Raw genomic sequence first — 22,428 nt, 5'->3', positions numbered from 1 at the left:
GCGCGTCTCTTGATCGACGTATGGAATTCTTTTTTTGTCTCGAAAAAAGAATGAAGCAATTTCACGAATTCGGAACGCGGTTCGTGCCTCCCCGATGGATGACAGGCGTTTGCGATATTCTCTCGTGTACTTCCGCGTTCAGAGATTGATCTCGGCAAAGAGAGAACATATGGTTATTTTGTGAACGAGACTGGTCGCAGGCAGGCGAAAAGTAACGATGGTCGGACAGAGCGTATTACTGTGTCAGCAGATTGTATAAAAATGTATCAGTTATGAGACGATGAGCGAAAACTTCAAAGATCAAACTAAACATGGCCACATCTGGAACTATTCTGAGCGGGCGGCTGCTCGGAGCCTCGAAAGAAGGGCGAGCGAACGGCGACGGGTCAGGAGGGAAAGCAGCGTTCGTCGCTCTCGGCCAATCGGGGATCGAGTTTCTCCGTCACGTGCCTCTCGTCCATTATTCCCGTTCCCCCCACTTCGATTTCCTCTCGCCTCTACCATTTTCCTTCGTCGTTCCCTCTGTTATGTGGAGCAAATTCTTGAAACCTCTGTTGACCCTTGCTCTTCTACGCACGACTCGCTCGAGACCGAGCTTACGAGATCCGTATTGCTCGTATTAAAAACATTGTACCCTAGATATTGTTTCCACGTCGGCGTACAGCGTCATTTCAACACACCTGTATATGCATATTATTCCATGTCCCATGTACGAGTTTTTGAATCAGTAATTGTATGTTGCTAGACCGTATTTCTTTTTGCGAGACTTTATACATACAGTCAGGTCTTATTTACGATTTGTAAGAATGTTCAATCGGAGATTTAATTCAAAATTTAACAGTATCTACATGATAATGAAAATAATATTTTATTAACTATTTTTCACTTAAGTATTTGTTAATATGACTATTTCTCTGATTCAAATAGCTCTCATTCAGACTGAAAATTCTATTACTCCAATACGAAAGTACTCAAGCTCGGATTTTAAATTCAAAGTTTGAGTTTTGAATCCCAAATTATAATCAGTATTCCGAGTACTCAAGTATCCAGATATCCGAATTTAGATCGAGCGAGTACTTGAACACTTCGTTACTTGGATTCAATTAAAGAACCATATGAGATACTCTAAATTCGGATACTCGTACTTAATGCTACATAGAAGTACATAATCCTAAATTTTTGTACATGGGAATTTATTTTAATACTTACAACACTTTATAGCTACAAGTCTATATAACACAATATTAATATAAACATAAACTTTAATAAGTTTTCATAATCAAAAAATATTTTTTCGTCTTATATTTACTTGTATATAATACTATGTTTTTATAAATAATATAAACATTTTAATGACTTTCTTATAGAGGTATGTGGCAGTGTAGAAACTCGATGATTACAAGAATGCCAATTTTATTTTACTTGTTCGTGTGATCGATGATGAAAGACAAATGAGATTCCACTTGACCAACACTGCCGTAGTGGTATGTCTGGTAAATTTCGTGGATTATGTGCGTGTCTCCAATCTGATAAATCGGAGTTACAATCCGATTGCTCCGGTGGTCCTTTCACTTCTATACCATTGATACACCTCTTACATTTGAACCTAAAGCACGAATACAGAAATGTACATATAATTATATAAATAGTTAGAATTATCTATTGTTACTTACTTTGAATGAGTATCTGATATTGTATTCTCTTCCAATTTGAATAAATCTCGTAAATCGTTTAAAGTAAAATGTCTTGCAACGTCTTCCTCTTGATCAACAACTGTTGAGCTTAAGGCTTTTTTATGAGCCTGTCTTTGGAAAATCTTTTCTTCAATAGTACCAGTCTATAATAAATACAATTTGAAATAGAAGTTTGAGTAACACAAAGATACAAGAACTTACAAAATTTAATACATACACAAAGGAAACGATATACGAAGCAAGGTTTCTTCTGACCATCCCTCCAAACTCTAGCCATAGCTTGATCATCATTTGCAGGATTCCAGTCAGGGTCAAACATGACAAGACGATTTGCACCTATGAGATTCAATCCACAACCACCAGCTTTAGAACTGAGCATGAAAATAAAATCACTGCTATTGGGATCGTTAAACTTTTCTACTACTTTTGCTCTTTTTTTAATTGTCATTGTACCATCTAGTCTGACATAATTATAACACCGTTTATGACAAAGCTTTTCGAATAGATCAAGAGTTTGCGTATAATTAGAAACCAAGACAATTTTATCATTTGTTGTTGTTTTAACAGACGCCAAAAGACAGTCTAATACCATTAACTTTCCGGATAATTCAGGTAAAATATCTCTGAAAACAAAATTGTAAAGGTGAAAATAATACTTCTCATAATTTCTTTGTTACACGAAATCTTAAAAACACATACTTAGTATTATAATTTGACGGCATTAATTTCGCAGCATTTTCAAATCCCTCAGACTTTTCCAATATTTTATCATAAACTAAATCAGGGTGATTGCACAACTTTTTTAAAAGTGTAATTGCTGAGAGAGCAGAAAGACTTCTTCCTTTTTTAGAATCTCCAGAATCTGCAGTACAAAAAGGAACATACATTAGCCAAATATAAAATCAGCTTTAAATATAATTTAAATATAAAAATCAAGGACCTTCCATTGATTTTTTTATACTGTCGCTTTGTATAAAATTTTTATAAAGGTCTGTCTGCAATTTCCCCATTTTTATGCAAACTACGAGTTCGTATTTTAAAGGTAAATACTTAGAAAGTAAGGCACTAGTGCGTCTAATAAGACATTTATTAACAACAGTTATTAATTCTGTTAAACGTTCTTGGGCAAGTTGGCGTTCAGTATCTGTTGCGGCTGCGTCTTGACCACGTAAAATTGGTATTTCAAATTTTTTTCGAAATTCCTGAGCAATAAAAATACAATATATTTTGTCATACTGTTGTAACTAGCAAGATATTACTGACATATACCTGTGCAGTTCCTAACAATCCTTGATTAACGAAATGTACGAGAGAGAAATATTCTAAGAGATCATTTTGAATAGGCGTTCCACTAAGTAGTACTCTTCTTTTAGCTTTCAAATTTATAAGTGCTTGGTAAGTTTGATTTTCAGAATTTTTTAAACGATGACCTTCGTCGCATAATACTAGTCCTACTTCATCTTGATGAAGAACATGTGCATGCGAACGGAATGTTTCATAGCTAATTATTAAAATAGGATTCACACATCTACGACTATAAGTCTTCATAAAACCTGTAAGCTTTGAATCAATATCTGCTTTATTTCCACCATCAATGGCTAATGGTTGAACTCTGTTTTTCAGCCACTTAAAAATTTCATTGTACCAGTTCTTAACTAAAGAACTAGGAGCAACAATAATAGCTTTTTCTATTAGTGGTTTAGCTTCGGGACCTACCAAATGTAATTATTCATTAGTTTAGTGTTTAACAGTATAGTTTATATGAAAAATGACAATTTACCTTGCTTTAATAAGGTCCATAAAAGAGTTATACACTGCAAAGTTTTCCCAAGACCCATTTCATCTGCCATAATGCATCCATAAGCACCTTCTATACGTTTTCCTGTTACACATTCATACATAAACTTTACACCTTCCCGTTGATGAGGTCTTAAAATATTACATAGTAAAGGATCTACCACAACATGTACAAGCTGCTTAGATCTGAAATATAAATATACTAGGTTAATAATAAAGTTTAAAGAAATTTTAAGCAAGATATTTCATACTTACGAATCTAATTTTAATTTATCGTGTTCTGATAGTTCTGGTGGTGAGTAAACAATAAGTGCATTAGCCTCTTCAGGATCGTGTAGTGGCCTACGAGGGCCACACAAACGTATCCCTAAAGCACGACCTGACAATTGATAACCAGGAACTGGTATCTTGAATGGTTTACTGAGAAGTTTTTTTACTCTTTCTTCCTACAAATATAGTATTATTTTCATATGTGCTATAGGATAAATAGCATATGTATTTATCTGTATGAAATTACTTACATGTTCAGATATAACTTCTTGGGTTATCTGTACATCATTAGCCGAAAGAGTAATTGCTTTATACTCTGGTATCTCTACAGTTTTGACATTACGACATAATTTTTTCTTTACCTGTTGCACTTGTGATACGGTTGGAGATAAAGTCACATTATTGGATATGTCAGAAAGTAATGGACGTTTGCCTCTTTGACTGGGAGCCAAAGATCGAATCTTAAGTACAATGAAAAACATTACATTAGAATTACTTAATAAAATGTTCTTGTATTTAGTACAATAAAATATAATATTGTTGAATCAAAACATATAGATTTTTTAATGTAAATAAATTTTTGAGAGTTTAGAAAATATGTAAACATTATATTCAATAAAATTATAGTTATAATTAATTGTTCAATAAGAAAAAGAAGTAATAAAGACAATACAAATTTGAAGTAAATTTTATAAAATATTACCATTTTGTACTTGTATCCAAAAGCTGTAAGATTTTAACTTCAGATTCCTCATATTGTTATAAGAAAATAATAAATATTATTCTTTACATTGTATAATTTAAATGTACTTTTCATTTCTTTGCAGTTAAAAGTAAACAATACTAAATACCCGGTGTTTCAGAAACTTCGCGGTTATAAAATGATATGCTTTATTTTGTTTACGATACAGCGCCCCTAGTATCTATAGTTGAAAGTAAACAGCGCTCAATTTGAATAACTTTTAATTAAATCATAGTTGTCTAATATTTTAACAGAAACAGAAATTATTAATTAGAAAATTTGTATAGAAGAACTTTATTCAAAAAAATAAAATATAAGAAAAAATGATTCTCTATAATACTTTTAGATCTTTACATATATTAATCATTACAAATAAATAATTTTATGATTCTGTAAATATGTTCCCTAAGAAATTAATTGATAAATCATCTTCGTCTTTCACAATATACTTATTATTATATTTTTTACTTAAGATATTAAATGTGCATTTAGTTGGTTCAGACACTCTAAAATTTTCGTTTGGTTTTATGCCATAGTAGTCATCTAAAAATTCCAACACAGCTTCTTTGTTTTGTAAGTTATTGAAAAATACTCTATTCTTTTTTGGGAGTAATTTCTCTAACATAAATACAAGATGATGATGAAAACATATAAATTGTGTTGGTATAATTGATGTAATATCTAACCAGTCTTGTACACAAGTAAGTGGTGTAACTGAATGACCAGCAAAAAGGGCTGGGTTTGTTAAGATTCCTCGTGCAGACATTATTCCTTCACAATTACTCTCTGCAAACAGATTTTCTGCACTTTTTAAACACTTTACATCACCATTAGCAATGAGAGGTAACTTTACACTATCTCTCACAAGCTTTAAATTATCTATATTGATTGGTTCATTTCTCATTTCAGGAGTTCTAGCATGAATAGTAAGGAAAGACACTCCTGCTTTTTCAAGAACACGACAAAACTCAATAGTTTTACGAATGTCTTTCAGTAATCGTATTTTTACAGATACAGTGAAAGGGTTTGGTATTCGATTTCTCACTTGATATATCAGATCTTTCACTAAATCTGGTTTTTTCAACAAATCTGCTCCATATCCTTCTTTCATTGCCCAACGCTGAGGGCAACCACAGTTTAGATCAACACCATTGCAGTACCTGTTAATGCAATTATTTTATAAATGTAAAAGATGTGGTTTTTACTTAATAAATTTTTTTAATCAGTTAAAGAATTTATTCTCAATCTATGTGTTATATTAATTAGAACTCACGGAGCAACCATCTCTGCTGCATTAAGAAAATCATGCACATTTTTTGCTGCAAATTGAACAATTAATGGTTTATCCTCATCATTCGTTGAAAATTCATTGTCTCTAGCCTTGTCAGATTGAACAAATGAATCAGCTAATATCATAGGTGTAAAGCATATATCGCTGTTATATTGCCTTACTAAGGTCCTAAATTGTAATCTGTTACAAAATAAAATGTTTTCAAAATGAGTTCACTTCATTAAGTATTTACTAAAGTTACCAATAAGTTTTGCAATCACCTACTTGCTGTATCTAACCATTGGTGCACATACTTTTGTCATTCTTGGTTCTTTTAATATTTCTAATATATCAGTTGTCATTTTTATTTACTTTTATATTTTCTGCTAATGACAATAATGTGAAAAGTAACTGATAATATATATTTCTCAAATAATTATAATTTATTTTACATATACCATTCTCAGTTTCTATAGAGATATTTTTGTATAGAATTTATCCTATTAAATAAAAAAAATGTTCAAATGATAGTTTTTAGTTAAAAAGTTGAAAAAACTTAGTTTAATCAAAAACATTAAATAACTAATTTCATCAAAAGCATTCGACTACTGTTTCATAAGTAATACAGTGTGTAAAATAGGTGAAATTTACAGTTAGGTAAACACTATGCGTACCTTCCCGACATAATAATAACAAAACCACTGGTACTTAATTCTTTCATTTGAACCGATTCATGCAGCATTCATAATGCGTTATAATAACTCTCGTAAGTATTATTTAACTTACTTTCTTAAACAATTCATACGATTTGATTGTTGGAACATAACCTTACCAATGTAAATATATTTGAGTACAATTATTTGACATTCATAAACTTTACATGACACTGTAAAAGAATCAGTTAATGATAATATACAATCATCATATTACTTATTATATTCTTTATATTTATACGTAGATTTAAATGTTACTGAAGAACAATTTTCTATTGTTAGTCTTTATCAGCCATTATCAGTAACTTAACTGATCATCTCTAATGTTTATATGTTCCATAGTATAGAATAATAATTTATTATTAAAAATAAATTTTTTAATTTTCAAAGGTCCTACAGAAGAATGTCCTCTGACAAAGAATAGGAGTTACAGACATAAATTAAGTACATATTGTGGGGATGGTTTAAAATTTATTATAAGCTGTTTTACTATTTTGACTATCTCTATTACAACAACATTAATTCTACAAATATTATATACAGAAGAAACTCCACAGGTATGTGAATGATTAAATATGAATAAATATGACAAGTAAATGTCCTCTATAAAAATTCTTTTGCATTAGGATAAAGCTGCCATTCATGGTGCAGTTGCAACTGATTATACAAACTGTTCACAAATTGGAACTACATTACTAAGAAAAGGTGGTAATGCAGTGGATGCAGCTATAGCAGCTACTATTTGTATGACAGTAGTAGCTCCACATAAAACTGGTCTTGGTGGGTAAGTCGTAAATGAAACTCCATCAATATTCATTATAATGTTAATTATCATTTCAGGGGAGGCTATGCTATGATATATAATCATAAAGAACAAGTGAATCCATTTATTATTGACTTTGCTAATAACACAGTTGAAGGTATATTTAAATAATAATTTGAAAAATAAGTAAATGTTAATTATTTATTTTGAATATTTCTACATTATTTTCTATCTATTAGATATTTTTGCTCAAAATGGAATACGATTACCAGCTGTATTGAAAGGACTGGAATATGCACATACTTTAAAAGGAAAATTACCATGGAGTGAGATTGTGAAACCTTCTGTAGCCTTAGCTACAGAAGGATTTGTTGTATCAAAAGAATTGGAAACTGAGATATCAAAGAACACTAATTATGAAATTCTATATGGACATCTTAGTGCTGGTGATATATTAAAATTACATGATCTTGGCGATACATTAAATGCAGTAGCACAAAATGGAACTAACGGTATATCTATTACACTGTAACTGTAATTGCATAATGCACAATTTAACATTGTTTCCTTTTTCTTCTAGTGTTGTATAATGGAACATTTTCACAAAAAATTTTCCATGATAAAAGTCAACTTTCAGAACTTCTTGTACAATTAGCAAATTATAAACCTCATACATATTCAGCAAAAAAATCCAGTTTTTATAAACACACAGTATATTATCCTCCACATATGTCAATTTTACAGCCAATGATTGCATCATTGGAAAATCTTAAAATATCTACTGAAAATGCATCAACAATAGAAACACAAATTCAAATAGCTGAAACTTTAATACATTTAAATTTATATTCATCACAAATGAAACAAAATGGTTTGTAATGTTTGTTATGTTACTGTTTATGTTTTACAATATGATTTATAGTAACATTAATGTCATTAAATAATTGTAGTTGAAGAAGAAAAATATACTGGAGTTATGGCAATGGATTGGGAGGATACTTATGTTTGTATCATGACGTTAGTATTAGAAGTTATTCATGTACTTTAAATACCGAATTACTAATTTAAGTATATTTCAGTGGACTTAGTGCACCATTCGGTCTGGGAGACATGTCTAGTGCTGGTTTCCTTTTGGATAAGAGTGATATTAACAATAATTTATCTGCACTCAGTCCAATTATTTTTCATAACGAAAAAGTGTTATGTGGATTGCGCGGTGTATTTGGAACAGACGACGCATTAATTATTGGACAATTCTTATACAATATTATAGTACGTGGATTAAACGTTTCTGAAGCTGTTGAGTATCCTAGGTAGGAGATCTGTTTTACATTTTATATTTTGGTAATCCTAAAAAACATTCTTCAAAATGTTTTATCATGTTTAGGTACTACTTTTCATTAGATGAACTTGCTGTAGAAAATGACCAAAAACATTCTGTAGATACTCGAATACGAAATCAGATACACTTATTAGTACCAACACTAAGTGTAGACAGCGACTCAGTATTAAAAAGCATAAATGCAATTATAAAAAGAAAAGACTTAATGTCAAGTCACTCAGATAGTCGAGGAGGTGGTCTTGCATCTAGGTTTTAAAAATATATTTATTTTTTTTTTTACTGAAGGTATTAAAGAGTGTTTTAATAACTTATTATTGTTATAAAAATAACGCATTTTTTAATAATTACTTATTTTTATACACATTTTTACATAATAAAGTTTATCAACAACTATTTCTCTTAGAGCTTGTTACACTTTTAATTGTTGTTTCTCTTCTTTGTTTTTATATTCTTTGCTCAAGTCAAGTTGTCTTACTCTGGCATATGTTGCACTAGCACCAAGTACAATAATGTTACTGATCCACCACATAAATGATTTCTTTTCATTGAACCAATAAGTTGCCAGAACAGTTTGTGCACAAGCTTTAGCAGTTCCACTAATGTTATGTGTTAAAGGAGATGTTACTTTTATTTGAAGTGCAGTAACATAGCCAATGGCAAATCCACAAACACCACCAACAATCATAGCAGTCCAAAAGAACAAAGATCCAATTTTATCATAGTTATATACTGTAACATGTTCTCCATTAGCTATCATTAATGGAAGAAATATGATAACACTGTATGCATTATTGTAATAAGAAAGTAACCAAATATTTTGATTTAGTTTTGGAAGAACTTGTTTCATATGAATAGAATACAAAGAAAGTGTCAATGATCCAAGTACACCAAAAATTGTTCCCAAAACAGATAAAGAACCTGCAACATGTTCCTGATCTACACCAAGCCAAAATCCAGTCACAATAAATGCACAGCATGCAATACATTTCGTAGAAGTTTTTTCACCTGCAAAATTATATTTTACTATAGTTATCATTCTTCTAACTTTCCAGAGAAGTTCTTACCAAGTATAAGATATGTAAAAATAACATTAAAAACAGTTGTTAAGGAACGTCCCACATAGTAAAATGCAATACCAACGTATTTCAAACACAGATTGTTAGTTGCAATCATCCCAGTAAACAACAGGGTCAATGGTAATACCTACAAATATAAAAATCATATTCTAATTATTACATATCTTTCATTACTGATATTTTTTTTTAAATTGCAAGTATTACCTTTTTAAGTGTTTCCAAAGTGTAAGGATTTCCTTCAGGAAATTTAATATGCCTTGGAAACCATTTTGATAGACCACTAAGAGTCACACAAATAACTAAACTTATTATACATTGGCACCAAGTAACAAAAAGTGGTGCATCCAAATTTATAATATCACTAGACAAAAGAGCTTTATTTATGAATACTGTCAATATAGAAACAATCCTGCAAAAACATTTTCTTCATACATATAATGTTCCTTCATAAAAATTAAATAATATTATGTTACATGAATAATGATTATTATTCCCCTGTTAACTTACCAGTATGCTGCGACCACAATTGTGATATGTATATATTTTGATACAATTCGATCTTCCAAATGTGACATTGTTAATATTGTATTAGTTCTACTATGAATACTTTAACTTGGCAGTGATCACACTTTCTTTTTTCATATCATTATTTTTAAATCTTAATACATAAATATTAATTATATATCGACGTTTATGACCTTTTAATAAATATGATTTTTAATCAAATAATTTAAAAAAACAGCATCTAAATTATTTCGATGCAAATACAAATTTCAACCGCAGAAATTTCAATAAATATATAAAACACGTTCTGTCATTTTCAAATACTTATTACTAGAATTACTATGCTCTTTTTGCAGGTTATGCCATGAAAAACATAGCATAATAATTTCAAGTATCATTGTTTACATAGATTAAAATATACATGGCGAATAGTTCAAATTTTAGCTTGCTTAATAAATAGTTTTCAAATTTTCATAAATAATTATTGCATTTCCATTTCATCATGTTCATATCAGCATACAAGTCTGTTTACTAATTTCGTGCATACATCTTCAATACTAAAAAAAATAGCTTGTAATTTATATTTTATGATTACCGTGCTTAATGAATATATACATACACACACACATACGCAGCTGTTGTATTTAGTCATGTATATACATATTTAAATTGTAACAACCACGACGCACTACTGTATATAGAGATAAAATTTATCTATCCTTATAAGTTTAGAATTTCCTTCCCTACTTCAAACTACTTTTATCATTATTCATCAAGCAGCACGTACCTAAGTAAGTATTTTCTAACGCTAAGTAGATGCTTTTCGTAACTTTATTAAAGAAAGAAATTTATCGAGTACTTTAGAAAAGAAAGAAATTTATCGAAGTAAATTCGTTTGTATATTTAAATCAAATAAATTTTTGCTTAACTATAATATGATAGAAATCATGATAACGTTTTTACATTTTCATTATTTCGAATATGTAATACTGTATCGATTCGATATACGATCAATTACAATTCTAATAAAATAAGTAGTACCACCGCTGACATTAGTATATAAATGTTGACACGTGGTATCGAGTATTCGACTGTTCTCGACCTTTGTCGACACGACACAATGAACAACTGAGGATTATCAGTCGCATAACACGATTTGTGTATCTATCCGGGATCATGCTTTAAATCATTCGCGTTTATTTATCATTGTTAAATCGTTTTTAAGTTTTTTTCCTTTGGATGCAGAAGTGAGAGTTCGAAAAACTGTTGCATGACAAGTACGTATCAGTACGTATCAAATATGTCTTCTGTTCTTTTGGCTGTTCGAGCTTTCTACATATTCGTTGTCCTATTGTTTTAGTGCTTTGTTTAATGTGAAACCTATTCTTCGGAAATTTGTATGGTAAAAGAACGTATTTGATACGATCTGTCGTTATATACGATTGTCTATAGTCCCGTTCTAAGTAATCGAATTACTTGTCAACGCTCTCGTTTTTACAATTGTTGACGTATGTTTATATTCACTGCAGTTCATTATATAAGGAGTCATGACCTTTTTCAAATAATTTCCTGAAATCAGTTGATGTCTAGTTATCAATATAGTGTCATAGAGGTTGAATGGTTCTGTCTCGCGAAACTCGTAAATCTGAATATTATAGAAGATTAATTTATTTCCTTTTTATTTGAAATTAGTTCCTGTAAGTGTGCTCATAGAATATTAAAATTCATTGATTTACAGAGGAAACCAAGCAATTATTACAAAACTCTTTGTCCTTTCCCTTGTCACTGTAATATACAAGTATAATTGAATAAATTTTATATTAAAATTATTTAAGAAATCATTAAAGATTAAAGTTAAGTTTTGAGTTAACTTGACTTAACAGTGCACAAGGGTTATAAATATATTTGTGATAGTATAAAATATATGTAACTAATTTGATATTTGTTCAACATCTATGTCAATGTTTACTTTGTTTTAGAAATTTGAAGTTAGTTACTGCAATTATAAAACATGTCACAATACGAGGATGTTATTGTGGAAGATAAAGGAAATGATGAAAGTAGTATACCAGAATCAGGAATTCGTCATAGAATTCCATGGAGTGATCGTGTATTATTGAATAGTGAAATACCAGGCTTGCATGAAGTTAAAGAATTATTAGAAGACGATGATGCAAGTTGTTTGGCAGAAGAAGAAGATGGAGTTGGATGTCCTTTACCTTCAACTCCAGAAGATGACCATCTTCTGGATTGTGAGGTATTTAACTGTGAATTTATGTTACATTTATAGAGAATATTGTTAAGCTTATAAAATGATTTGTATTTACATATATTAGTATTACATTAGGATCTGAATTAATTAGCTTAACACAAATGTCAAACATGAAACAATCTCTTGATGGATAAGTTATTATTTTCAATAGACCACTATTAACCCTTTTAATACTATGCTGGAATCAGCATAGTTAAATCATTATTGTTATTATTAAATTATGGATCTTTAAAAAAGTTCATGTAATATGCAAAAATATACATAATATCAAAAGTTAAAGACATTTTATAGCATTTGACATATTTATGAAAATAGGGATTTGCATAATTATTCATAGTTTAGTTTTTATACAGAATAATGTTAATCTTGAATAAAGAATACTACAAATTAAGATCCATCTAATTAAGGGTCTACTGTATCTGATTCATCTTGTGCAAAAATTTTCCTGTTGTAGATAGAAAGTAGTGTACATTCTTAAATATCAAATCATTTTACAAACACTGCTTTTTAAAATTTAGTTACACAATATGTCTAACATACTTCGAGACTTCGTATTGTAGATGACAGAAGTATTAAAAGCTGGTGTATTGAGTGATGAAATCGACCTTGGTGCATTAGCACATAATGCTGCAGAACAAGCTGAGGAGTTTGTTCGCAAGGTAATTATTATATTGCGTATGTTTAGATTGATATCAGTTAAAACAAGGAATGTATTCCCTGTATTATATTATATAAATTTATAAGTTACCTGTACAAATAATTTTTAGTAATTGACTGTTACTTAAAGGTATGGGAAGCATCATGGAAGCAGTGTCACTTTAGAAATCTCCCAAGGTGGTTGCAAGATAATGATTTCTTACATGCTGGTCACCGACCACCTTTACCCTCATTTTATGCCTGTTTTAAAAGTATATTCCGAATTCATACAGAAACTGGAAATATTTGGACCCACTTACTCGGTAAGGTTCAAGTAAATTTATTGTCTTTTTTCACAAATGTCTTACAGGATAATATATGTTGTTTAGGATGTGTGGCATTCATTGGCATAGCTATATTTTTCATAACACAGCCCCCAATAGAAGTACAATTGGAAGAGAAATTGGTATTTGGTACCTTCTTTGCTGGTGCTATTATGTGTTTAGGAATGTCGTTTGCCTTTCATACAGTACACTGCCACAGCGAATGCGTCGGAAAGTTGTTTTCAAAACTAGATTACTGTGGGATAGCTATGCTAATAATGGGTAGTTTTGTACCATGGCTTTATTATGGTTTCTATTGTGATTACCAACCTAAGGTTATTTACTTATCGGTGGTCGTTATACTTGGTGTAACAAGTATAGTTGTATCACTATGGGAACGATTTGGTGAACCAAGTTACAGACCACTAAGAGCAGGTGTTTTTATGGGATTCGGTCTTAGCGGGGTAAGAGATATTTATTATATTTACATATTTATTATAAACAATCGCTTTAAAAAATGATGATATTTATAGGTAATACCAGCAGTTCATTATGCTATTGCAGAGGGTTGGTTTAAAGCAATTAGTCAAGCATCCCTTGGATGGTTAATATTAATGGGATGTTTATATATCTTAGGTGCAATGTTTTATGCATTAAGAGTACCTGAACGATTTTTTCCTGGAAAGTTTGATATTTGGGTAAACATAAGCTATTTCTTAAGTACATTTCACAAGTAACAATTTACTACATAATTAAAGCATTGTATTACTTCAGTTTCAGAGTCATCAAATTTTCCATGTGTTAGTAATTGCTGCTGCTTTTGTTCATTATCATGGAATAACTGAGATGGCTATGTATAGAATGACAATAGGGCACTGTACAAATCCATCACAGGTGATAGCGTTTTAATTGTACAGTGGGCATATGATCGTGTTGTTGGATTTCATCTTTTATAACTTCGTCGAAACTTAAAGAAATTCCTAAATCTTTGTATGTCAGTAGATCTGTACTATCAAAGAACTGCTGGAAACAATATCACAAACAATGACTGGTAAAAGACTTCTCTTCTATACTTAAATAAAGTATGATACACATTGATGAAGATCATTAAGGATAAATTTATAAGATTCAATTAGAATCTGTTCATACCTTCATAAATCTGAATTTATGAAAAACCGAGTTAACTTTACATGAAATAATGAGCACAACATTCCAAATGTTTATTATTACGTTACCAAAAATTTCAACAGTACAAAATAACAAATGTAATATAAATATTTACTTTAACTGTTCCTTACACTTTATTTAAAATAATTTATTTAAATGATACAAATAATTTCACTAATTGCAGATACATTATATTGAAATAACTCCATTTTCCTAAACAATAATGACTGACCTCTTGTTTCGTGCAGTTCTCTTGTTAAAAATTACTTAATGGAAATTTTGAAATGCGAAACAGAGTACAGAGATATATGGCAACGAACAGAATTTACTTATAAGATTTAGGAGCTCATTATAAATGTAAATGATTTTATAGTATTGAACACTATAAAAATTGTAATATATCTTTGAACACAAAACATTGTTAAAGCAATGAAAACTATTTATTATATTAATTATATATAAAAATGTAAGTTTTTTCAGATCACATTTGTAACAACAAATAATGTTAGTTTTTTTTAGTGTGTGTGTGTGTGTGTATATATCTTTGATTCTTACACACAATAATTTTGCACTGTAACTTTCTATTTAAAGTGGTGAATATGAAGTTTTCATTTTTTGTAGTATTAGAAAGACAATTTCTATTAACATAGGTCTTTTTATATATTTACAAATTTTTGTTTCTTCATATTAACCTATAATTATTAGAGAAATACAAATTTCCTTGTGATTCTGTTGATTTTTTTATATGAAAAAGAAGTGTTAAATATTTTTGTTATATTATTATAGGGTCTAATACATATAAAGGGATATTGTTGAACTTTTTACATAAATAATAATTCTTAATATTGGTAAATTAATAAAGAAGGAAATTATGCATTTCATATGTAGAAACACAATTATCCTACTTTATGTAATTTCCCAAAATATATTTTTCTAAATGAACGTTGTAGTATCATTTGTGAGCTAACATGACTATGTCAGAAATATCTTCATCCAATACAAGAAATGACAATCAAATATTTCCAAATATAAATAAAATCGAAAACTACTTTCTTGTATGTTCTAAATTGGAAAAAAAATTATCAAATAAAAATCATTCATACCATAGAAATTATTTCGATAATGTATCGTTTTTTTCATCATCAAAGTAAATACTTGTATTGAACAATGCAAAACTGTAGTTTATTGATTTTTTGTATATTCTCTATGAGAATCATACAAAACTACTTTTGTTTCTATAAATATTTTTTGTTCTTTGTATGCTTTGTACGAATAAATTTTTGTATGGAATACTTATATAATATTAAAAAAGTTAAATAAAAATAATTGAAAAAAGGTAAAGTTTGTTTCATGAAAATTTGACAAGATTTTATGAAAGATATCGAACTATAAAAAACACAATCAATAATATATAAACTTTATGCATTAAAAAGTTATGATTATAATACGAAAGCCGTTATAAAGTTTGAGGACCAATTTGATTTATTATAGGTAATTCTTATAAAGAAAGTGAAACTTGTTCTTCATTTTGTAATACTGAATATTTTACAATAGAACATACATAGTCGTAATGTATATGTACATACATACGTATGCGTGATAATACACAGGCAGTCTTAACCGATAAAGTGAAAATCGTTTTACCTCTATTAAAATCTAATTTAATTGAGTGATTTTAATTATTTTAATCCTTTATAATCTTCATGAGATAGCAATGAAGGATGTTAAAAATCGATATAACGAAGAAATCGTATCTCGATAAGCATCGATAACCTGTTCGTTCAAGGAACAGTTCGATAGTTCATCCCATACGACATACGAAGTGCATCTCATACGAAAAGCACAAAATCGCGTTGCGATATTAAACAAATAAAATGTTATATTGAACGTGTCCGATACTTTATTTCGTGTAAAATTAAATGCCATCATGCTTTGAAAAACAATTATAGTTTATTCGCAATGATTAATCGAAGCAGAATTATTTATCTTTCGTCGATTCGTAGATCAAGAAAACATAAAAAAAATGTGACAGTACTTGTCAAATATTTTCATGTTCTTGTAACAGAATAATAATTCATTGGCTAACAGGAAGACAATAGCAAGAAAAAAGAACAAGGTTTCGGCAGTGGAACGCACAAAAGTATAGTTACAGCCTTTCGACGATGATGTATAATCCTTATCGGATTTTCCCATTGATACTATAACACGAAAATTTATCAAGATGCATAGTTATCTAGTCGTTCATGAGCCCAAACCAATAAACGTGATCATTTCTTACGTTTTATGTTTTGTAACTACAGATATGTGATAAAGTGATAGACCAACTTATTATGTGTAGTCAGAGCACACCAAAGCAGATTAGTATCTGATATAACAATGTATTAATATATATTAATATTATTAATGCATCAATAGAAAAGTATTTAGCATTATGCTTCTTGTGCATTATGTTCACTGCTTTTGATAAAACAAGGTAAACAAGTGGCAGGAAGATCATACTGTATTATTTCAGAAGATTTCAATTTTTGTAGCGTATACAATGTAGACATTGATGAGTTTGTTTTGACACAATTTTAAAATTATGTTTTTTATCAAATCGAGTACAGTTCTCTAATTAATCACAATGAACGACATGAATGTAACAACTGTTGCAACTTCTATAACATCTATGATGTCACTTGATAATGGTAGAAACTACACTACTACTGTGGCAGATAACATATCTGATGCACCATCTGAAGCCTATGAATATTCTACAGAAGAAAATAATAGCAGTCAACAGTTATGGAATGTTTCTAAAGTTACAACATCATTGACTAACAGTACACTGATTTCTTTCGATACATCAAGCACCAGTATATATATGTCTACAACAACGGAAGCTTTTGATGAATTTGGTCCACCAGATGGAATAGAATACATTTTTGTACCACTTGGTGTTGTGGTCTTTGTTATTGTGTTGTCAGCTGTGGTATGGGTAGCGATATCACTTTTGTACTTAAATCATAATATCTTTTCTTACTTTCACTTACAGAAGCAATACTATAAGATAAAAATTATGATCAAATTCTAATGTTTGGATAAATACCTTTACATTAGGTATTATTACACATTTTTTGTGTAAGATTAGTCTATTGATCAGTTTGTATTGCAGTAGTATGTGTACAGTTTTCTTAGTTCGTAGTATTTGCCTGAAAAAAGAGGGAATGATTTGATTAGGAATATTTAGATATTTTCACAATATATACTTAGTACAATACATTCAGATATATAATATATTTTACTTTTATAGGTGATAATTATATCAAGAAAAAGAAAACTAGAACGTTTAAGGCACAGACTTATGCCAATGTATAACTTTGATCCTGGAGAGGAAGAAGAAGATGATTGGGAAACTGAATTATTAGAAGAATGTTATAATAATCATCAAAGACATGTATGTACAATACTATTCTTCAATTAAGTGATGTATATTCAGTAGAAATTAATTTATTTTACAGCAAGGGTATCAGTCTATGGATACTGAAGAAAATGCAGAACTTTTTGGAAACCATTGACAAAAGCAAAAGTAGTGTTGAAAATCTTCAAATTGCTTATAATTTGATGTAGATTAAAAACCACAGTATTCATTAGATTTATGCATTTACTTAGCATTCAAACAAGTTCTATTGTAATTTCAATTAAGAATAGAATTGAACTTCAAATTTGATATAAAGTAAGATTTTTCAGAATAGGACATAACATTAGGCATACTTCTTTAATGAAAATTATGTGGTATTATCCAATAAAATTTACTTCAATTATTGCAATATGACAACCATAAAATAAAATTTCACTTAAAAAACCATTTCATAATAGAGAGATGTAAAAAGACAAAAATGACTGAGACTTCATTTTATTAGTAGAAGTGATTGTACTCTATTTATAACAGTTTTTTTATAAATGTGAACTTTTGCTATGTACTTGGACATTAGTCATGCATACTTTTTTTTATATCCTTTCCTATAAATATACAGATGAAACGAAAATTTCAATATTATCTAGTTGAAAAAACAGTTTATATTATAAACTTCTGAATGTAAAATGTATAAACAATTAGGTGACTTATGCACATTAAAAAACAATAAATACTCCTTCAACTGTTAAATGCTTTTTTCGGTAAAGTAGTTATCTTACATAGATGTATAATGAAATAAAAACATTTCTTACACTTAACTACATTCATGATTAATAAAAATTACTTTGTATTAAAATTGAATCAAAGTAAAAGTTACGAAGGAATAATTATTGATTGATAGGAATTAAACTTAAGTAGATTGAACAATAAACTGATTCAATAATATTTGAATAGAACTAAGTTGATTGATTAGAACTAGTTAAATCGCATCAAAGTTTTTTGATTGTAATTTAGCAACGAAATCTCGAATTATGAGCAATTTCAGTCAAAAAATAAAATGTATTGTTAAAGGAAAATATATACAGCACAAAAATTAAGAGAGTCACCTTAAAGTTTCTTTATTTTAATACAAATTTGACACCACACAATGTTTGTTGTGTTTGCTTCAAGAACAACATTAATGTTCACATATTCAAATTTAATTAAAAAAGGATATTTCTTGCACATTATAATCATAAAAAGTATTTTACTTCATCCTACTTCTTACAATATTGAACTTGTTTAATTATTTCTGGCTCTAAGAATTATAATATGGAAATGAAGAATGTAACATGTAATTTAATAATTGTACAAAATGATAAAAAATACTTCATCAAAATCTTATCAGTAAAAAGTCAAGTTACGAGATCAGAATATTTAATATTTTTGTTATTTGAATACTTAAACATTACATTTTAATACTTAAAACATAAGAACTATAATACTAAGGTTAAAATGCATGAAGTAAATTCCTAAAAAAGAATTGCAATTTTTTTTTAATTCCGTCATATTTAATCTAATATTTATGTGCAATCCCCTCATTCTTGTTTCACATGAATGATTATCATAAATTATAGGGTTTCCTACAATTGAGTATGAATTGAGCATTTTTTAAAAGAATTCATTACATTTTTATCATTTTGATCTGTTGATTATGATATAAAAAGCAAACATAAAAGTTTAAAATTTGTTACTGGTTTTTTAAAAATTTTCAAAGAATAAGCCTGGTATATTGAATTAACTTCTTTACACTCAGTTCTCTTCTTCTTCTTCCTCCTCCTCCTCTTGTTCATCTTCTTCTTCACCAGTACTCTCTGGTTTTTCCTCTTTCTTTTTTGGTCTTCCACGACCTCTGCCCGAAGGAGTTCCTTTTGGTACTCCTTGCTGAAAATTAACACAGATTTTAAGTATTGATTCTACTTAAAGAACTATCAATTAATACATACCTTCTTTTTGTGAGAACCTTTTGGTCGCCCCCTACCCTTTTTAACAGGTGTAGCAGCTGTATCATCCTCATTATCAGACTTTATAGACCGTACTGCATTATTTTTATCACTTGCAGGTCTGCCCCTCTTTTTAGGTTCCTTAGTAGCATTCTTATCTGTTTTCGATGGTCTTCCTCGTTTCTTCTTTTGTTCTTCAATAACAGGTGAATTATCGTCTGACATTTTTCTTCTTTATATTTCTGTACAAAAAAAAAAAAAAAACTATCTTGTATTGTGATATTACATATCAAATTGAAGATAGAAGGCTGTTATTCAAGTAATTTAAACGAATTACGACTATTTTGACGAAGAAATTTCCCAATAATTTCCGAGAAATCATATACAAGCTAAATGAATCAACACAAAAGCAATCCTATCATATTTTCGAAATTATTTGAAAAATACGTGTGCCCTTCTAACGAGAATACAGGAAATATCGTATGGTTATCGATCTCCAAACAGTCTAATAAAAGCCACTTAATTCCAATTCTCAAGAGTAATTAAATAACACATATCTATAAACGTATATATTTTCTCATAAACTCACAGAGAGAAAAACGTCAAAAATACTAATTACATTTCTCAAAACCCAACAAATTACGTGCACAATGTACGTAGTACGCGCTCGATTAGAATATCGTTAAGCCTCGGTTTTGAGACCGGCCCATGTAATAATTTCCATGATTAAACCTCGATAATTACATAAAACCCATTCCCCATGTTCCCCAGTCAATGAATCCATGTAAAAATAAAATATCATTCTCCTGAAAGCAACGAAGCTCCATAGCGTATTCCAATTCGTTCGCCAAAAAGATCATTCGCAACAATGAACGAATGCTTTCTAAAATTTCCGCGCCCGCCATTTTCAAAATTGCTGCCCTCGACGTCCATCGTTCATTTTTCGCGCTAATAATCCGCGAATAAAACTCCCCGATCGGTCCAATCGATCGAAACGTTCGATAGACGCTTGAAACGGAAATATTTCTCCAGCTAGAAAATTCGACTCGGAGAGCAAACGCGAAAGCTTTGACTGGGCCGTTAGGGACGCCATGATCAACAAATCATGGCAGCGTCAGTCGTAGTTAGCAACCCGACGATCCCTTTGGTGTCGTTCGAGGGAACGAATATCTCTGGAAGTAATGATCGGCCTGCGCGGAGAGTGCCCTCAAAAAATCGTCAGGAAAATCCAGCAGCTCGGCGATTTTCGAGCGGGAGGGAACGTGGATAATGGAAGTCAGAATAAGTCGTTAAGAGGCACTCACCTAAAATTCGGATGACAAAGGCAATCGTTCAGCCGGCGCGCGCGCGTCGTTCGTGAAAAAGCCGGGCTCAGCTTCTCCCTCCGTGTGTTTCGTATCGAAAATACTTATTTGTTTTTGTACAGTATGCCCCGCGAGCGACCAGATTTTACGGTTTTCTCTGTTTAACAGCTTCCCGACGCCACACTCCGATAGCACGATGCAAACCGCCTCGGAATAGACCCACTACACGAATACTCAGACGCGACTGATCAGATCGAGACGATGCACTGTGCTCCGATTCGCTCGTTGCCTCGAGAAACGTTACCCCACTCTTTACGTGATGCATTGGTTCCCGCCAAAATCTTATGACACTACTCGTTAACATTATTTCAACGCAATGTCTATCTCATCGACGTCGATCAGAGAAGAACAGAAATTTATTTACGAACTTGAAAATATGTTTATTTGAATTTTTCGATGAATTATTGGGAAATTTTTGGTAATCGATGCTTGGACGGGATGGGGAATAATTTGGCGGGGAACGAATAGTTGATGATTTACCGCAGTCCCTTGTATATGAACAATGGGGCGAGGAAAGTGTAGGGGTAACGGAATTTTTGGGTAATAATTACACTCTATTTATTTGAATAGAGTATCAGGAAAATTGAAATTTATTGTAATATTTAAGGATCCTACATCCCTTTATCTTCTAAATTGTATAGATTTTTCGATGTAATTTTGCAGAGTTATTTCTTTTTTTGTGTCTGAAATCGTTGAAGTCTTCTTTCAAATACCTCGTGTGCTTCACATAAGAAGGCATATTTTCGTTACTTTCGTTTGCTGTTGTAGTTGTGTAAAATTTGAAATTAGAATTAGAAATTTTTTTATTTTTATTGCAAGAAAGTATATTAAGGTATTCAGATAATAGGGAGTCGGATGTGAGAACTCTACTACGTATTGAACATGGAAATATTTCAGAAGGGACTAACTGTAACTTAAATACAAGGAATTATGTAGAAATATTTATTTAGAATACCGAGGTAGTAATAATTTTAATTCATTTAATTCGGCAACGATCTGTAACATATTTTTATGATATTTACAGTGATATTTATACTGATTTTGAATGATTAAATATCAAATTTTAGTTATTGTTTTAATAGAATTTAAATAAATATTTAATCGGTGCTATTTAGC

General features: G+C 30.1%; 7 protein-coding genes across 17 annotated transcripts; 4 read left to right on the top strand and 3 right to left on the bottom strand.

Moving 5' to 3' along the window:
- The first annotated feature begins 1 nt into the window (after position 1).
- On the top strand, positions 2-1,469 carry LOC143183198 (uncharacterized). The gene is made up of 2 exons (XM_076384691.1): positions 2-727; positions 1,368-1,469. The coding sequence occupies exons 1-2, from the start codon at positions 281-283 to the stop codon at positions 1,383-1,385; spliced, it is 465 nt and encodes a 154-aa protein (XP_076240806.1). The 5' UTR covers positions 2-280; the 3' UTR covers positions 1,386-1,469.
- Positions 1,158-6,732, bottom strand: Okr (DNA repair and recombination protein RAD54-like okr). Of its 3 annotated transcripts, XM_076384680.1 has the most exons (13): positions 6,448-6,732; positions 6,059-6,273; positions 5,777-5,974; positions 5,549-5,663; positions 4,013-4,222; positions 3,747-3,937; positions 3,475-3,677; positions 2,964-3,406; positions 2,635-2,896; positions 2,394-2,556; positions 1,912-2,317; positions 1,674-1,837; positions 1,158-1,606 (listed from the first exon to the last, which is right to left on the bottom strand). In XM_076384680.1, the coding sequence occupies exons 2-13, from the start codon at positions 6,133-6,135 to the stop codon at positions 1,414-1,416; spliced, it is 2,625 nt and encodes an 874-aa protein (XP_076240795.1). In that variant the 5' UTR covers positions 6,136-6,273; positions 6,448-6,732; the 3' UTR covers positions 1,158-1,413. The 3 variants fall into 3 exon arrangements, with proteins under 3 accessions (XP_076240795.1, XP_076240793.1, XP_076240794.1); XM_076384678.1 differs by lacking the exons at positions 5,549-5,663; positions 5,777-5,974; positions 6,059-6,273; positions 6,448-6,732 and adding an exon at positions 4,465-4,850 and having other exon boundaries at positions 1,160-1,606; XM_076384679.1 differs by lacking the exons at positions 5,549-5,663; positions 5,777-5,974; positions 6,059-6,273; positions 6,448-6,732 and having other exon boundaries at positions 1,160-1,606; positions 4,013-4,039; positions 4,124-4,409.
- Positions 6,408-8,886, top strand: LOC143183194 (glutathione hydrolase 7). Its single transcript, XM_076384681.1, has 9 exons — positions 6,408-6,539; positions 6,877-7,043; positions 7,113-7,270; positions 7,327-7,406; positions 7,489-7,761; positions 7,830-8,120; positions 8,200-8,266; positions 8,329-8,562; positions 8,637-8,886. The coding sequence occupies exons 1-9, from the start codon at positions 6,521-6,523 to the stop codon at positions 8,845-8,847; spliced, it is 1,500 nt and encodes a 499-aa protein (XP_076240796.1). The 5' UTR covers positions 6,408-6,520; the 3' UTR covers positions 8,848-8,886.
- Nac (GDP-fucose transporter nac) lies at positions 8,838-10,968 on the bottom strand. Its single transcript, XM_076384687.1, has 5 exons — positions 10,791-10,968; positions 10,175-10,728; positions 9,872-10,076; positions 9,656-9,794; positions 8,838-9,596 (listed from the first exon to the last, which is right to left on the bottom strand). Exons 2-5 carry the CDS (start codon positions 10,240-10,242, stop codon positions 9,001-9,003), a joined length of 1,008 nt encoding a protein of 335 aa, XP_076240802.1. The 5' UTR covers positions 10,243-10,728; positions 10,791-10,968; the 3' UTR covers positions 8,838-9,000.
- Positions 10,850-15,347, top strand: Adipor (adiponectin receptor). 5 transcript variants are annotated; one of them, XR_013002568.1, is made up of 8 exons: positions 11,250-11,448; positions 12,151-12,428; positions 13,004-13,102; positions 13,231-13,402; positions 13,469-13,866; positions 13,936-14,100; positions 14,177-14,667; positions 14,754-15,347. XR_013002568.1 is itself a non-coding variant. In XM_076384684.1 (7 exons), exons 2-7 carry the CDS (start codon positions 12,183-12,185, stop codon positions 14,309-14,311), a joined length of 1,215 nt encoding a protein of 404 aa, XP_076240799.1. In that variant the 5' UTR covers positions 10,850-10,962; positions 12,151-12,182; the 3' UTR covers positions 14,312-15,347. The 5 variants fall into 5 exon arrangements, 4 of the variants coding, with proteins under 4 accessions (XP_076240799.1, XP_076240798.1, XP_076240797.1 ...); XM_076384684.1 differs by lacking the exon at positions 11,250-11,448 and adding an exon at positions 10,850-10,962 and having other exon boundaries at positions 14,177-15,347; XM_076384683.1 differs by having other exon boundaries at positions 11,250-11,458; positions 14,177-15,347.
- Positions 15,348-16,097: 750 nt separating this feature from the next.
- On the top strand, positions 16,098-18,222 carry LOC143183770 (uncharacterized). Of its 3 annotated transcripts, XM_076385479.1 has the most exons (4): positions 16,111-17,042; positions 17,176-17,546; positions 17,862-18,005; positions 18,070-18,222. In XM_076385479.1, exons 2-4 carry the CDS (start codon positions 17,193-17,195, stop codon positions 18,124-18,126), a joined length of 555 nt encoding a protein of 184 aa, XP_076241594.1. In that variant the 5' UTR covers positions 16,111-17,042; positions 17,176-17,192; the 3' UTR covers positions 18,127-18,222. The 3 variants fall into 3 exon arrangements, with proteins under 3 accessions (XP_076241595.1, XP_076241594.1, XP_076241593.1); XM_076385480.1 differs by having other exon boundaries at positions 16,098-17,540; XM_076385478.1 differs by having other exon boundaries at positions 16,120-17,546.
- On the bottom strand, positions 17,727-21,463 carry D1 (D1 chromosomal protein). Of its 3 annotated transcripts, XM_076385482.1 has the most exons (4): positions 21,253-21,463; positions 19,952-20,190; positions 19,756-19,889; positions 17,727-17,760 (listed from the first exon to the last, which is right to left on the bottom strand). In XM_076385482.1, the coding sequence occupies exons 2-3, from the start codon at positions 20,171-20,173 to the stop codon at positions 19,758-19,760; spliced, it is 354 nt and encodes a 117-aa protein (XP_076241597.1). In that variant the 5' UTR covers positions 20,174-20,190; positions 21,253-21,463; the 3' UTR covers positions 17,727-17,760; positions 19,756-19,757. The 3 variants fall into 3 exon arrangements, with proteins under 3 accessions (XP_076241597.1, XP_076241598.1, XP_076241596.1); XM_076385483.1 differs by lacking the exons at positions 17,727-17,760; positions 21,253-21,463 and adding an exon at positions 20,568-20,684 and having other exon boundaries at positions 19,323-19,889; XM_076385481.1 differs by lacking the exon at positions 17,727-17,760 and having other exon boundaries at positions 19,326-19,889.
- Positions 21,464-22,428: the final 965 nt, after the last annotated feature.

Source organism: Calliopsis andreniformis, chromosome 9, assembly GCF_051401765.1.
Source record: "Calliopsis andreniformis isolate RMS-2024a chromosome 9, iyCalAndr_principal, whole genome shotgun sequence".
NCBI classification, from domain to species: domain Eukaryota; kingdom Metazoa; phylum Arthropoda; class Insecta; order Hymenoptera; family Andrenidae; genus Calliopsis; species Calliopsis andreniformis.
This window is presented reverse-complemented; position numbering and strand designations above follow the sequence as displayed.

Bases quoted from the DNA above. Each gene is read 5' to 3' on its own strand.
- LOC143183198 (XM_076384691.1), top strand. From the start codon at position 281: ATGAGCGAAAACTTCAAAGATCAAACTAAACATGGCCACATCTGGAAC.
- Okr (XM_076384680.1), bottom strand. From the start codon at position 6,135: ATGACAACTGATATATTAGAAATATTAAAAGAACCAAGAATGACAAAA. The intron at 3,678-3,746 runs GTAAGTATGAAA...TTTATATTTCAG, and splicing joins GATAAATTAAAATTAGATTC to ATCTAAGCAGCTTGTACATG. The intron at 3,407-3,474 runs GTAAATTGTCAT...TACATTTGGTAG, and splicing joins ATGGACCTTATTAAAGCAAG to GTCCCGAAGCTAAACCACTA.
- LOC143183194 (XM_076384681.1), top strand. The intron at 7,407-7,488 runs GTATATTTAAAT...TCTATCTATTAG, and splicing joins TGCTAATAACACAGTTGAAG to ATATTTTTGCTCAAAATGGA. The intron at 7,762-7,829 runs GTATATCTATTA...TTTTTCTTCTAG, and splicing joins AGCACAAAATGGAACTAACG to TGTTGTATAATGGAACATTT.
- Nac (XM_076384687.1), bottom strand. From the start codon at position 10,242: ATGTCACATTTGGAAGATCGAATTGTATCAAAATATATACATATCACA. The intron at 10,077-10,174 runs GTAAGTTAACAG...ATGTTTTTGCAG, and splicing joins ATTGTGGTCGCAGCATACTG to GATTGTTTCTATATTGACAG. The intron at 9,795-9,871 runs GTAATACTTGCA...TTATATTTGTAG, and splicing joins CTTTGGAAACACTTAAAAAG to GTATTACCATTGACCCTGTT.
- Adipor (XM_076384684.1), top strand. From the start codon at position 12,183: ATGTCACAATACGAGGATGTTATTGTGGAAGATAAAGGAAATGATGAA. The intron at 12,429-13,003 runs GTATTTAACTGT...TTCGTATTGTAG, and splicing joins ACCATCTTCTGGATTGTGAG to ATGACAGAAGTATTAAAAGC. The intron at 14,101-14,176 runs GTAAACATAAGC...GTATTACTTCAG, and splicing joins CTGGAAAGTTTGATATTTGG to TTTCAGAGTCATCAAATTTT.
- LOC143183770 (XM_076385479.1), top strand. From the start codon at position 17,193: ATGAACGACATGAATGTAACAACTGTTGCAACTTCTATAACATCTATG. The intron at 17,547-17,861 runs GTAGCGATATCA...TTACTTTTATAG, and splicing joins TGTTGTCAGCTGTGGTATGG to GTGATAATTATATCAAGAAA. The intron at 18,006-18,069 runs GTATGTACAATA...TTTATTTTACAG, and splicing joins ATAATAATCATCAAAGACAT to CAAGGGTATCAGTCTATGGA.
- D1 (XM_076385482.1), bottom strand. From the start codon at position 20,173: ATGTCAGACGATAATTCACCTGTTATTGAAGAACAAAAGAAGAAACGA. The intron at 19,890-19,951 runs GTATGTATTAAT...GTTAATTTTCAG, and splicing joins AAGGTTCTCACAAAAAGAAG to CAAGGAGTACCAAAAGGAAC.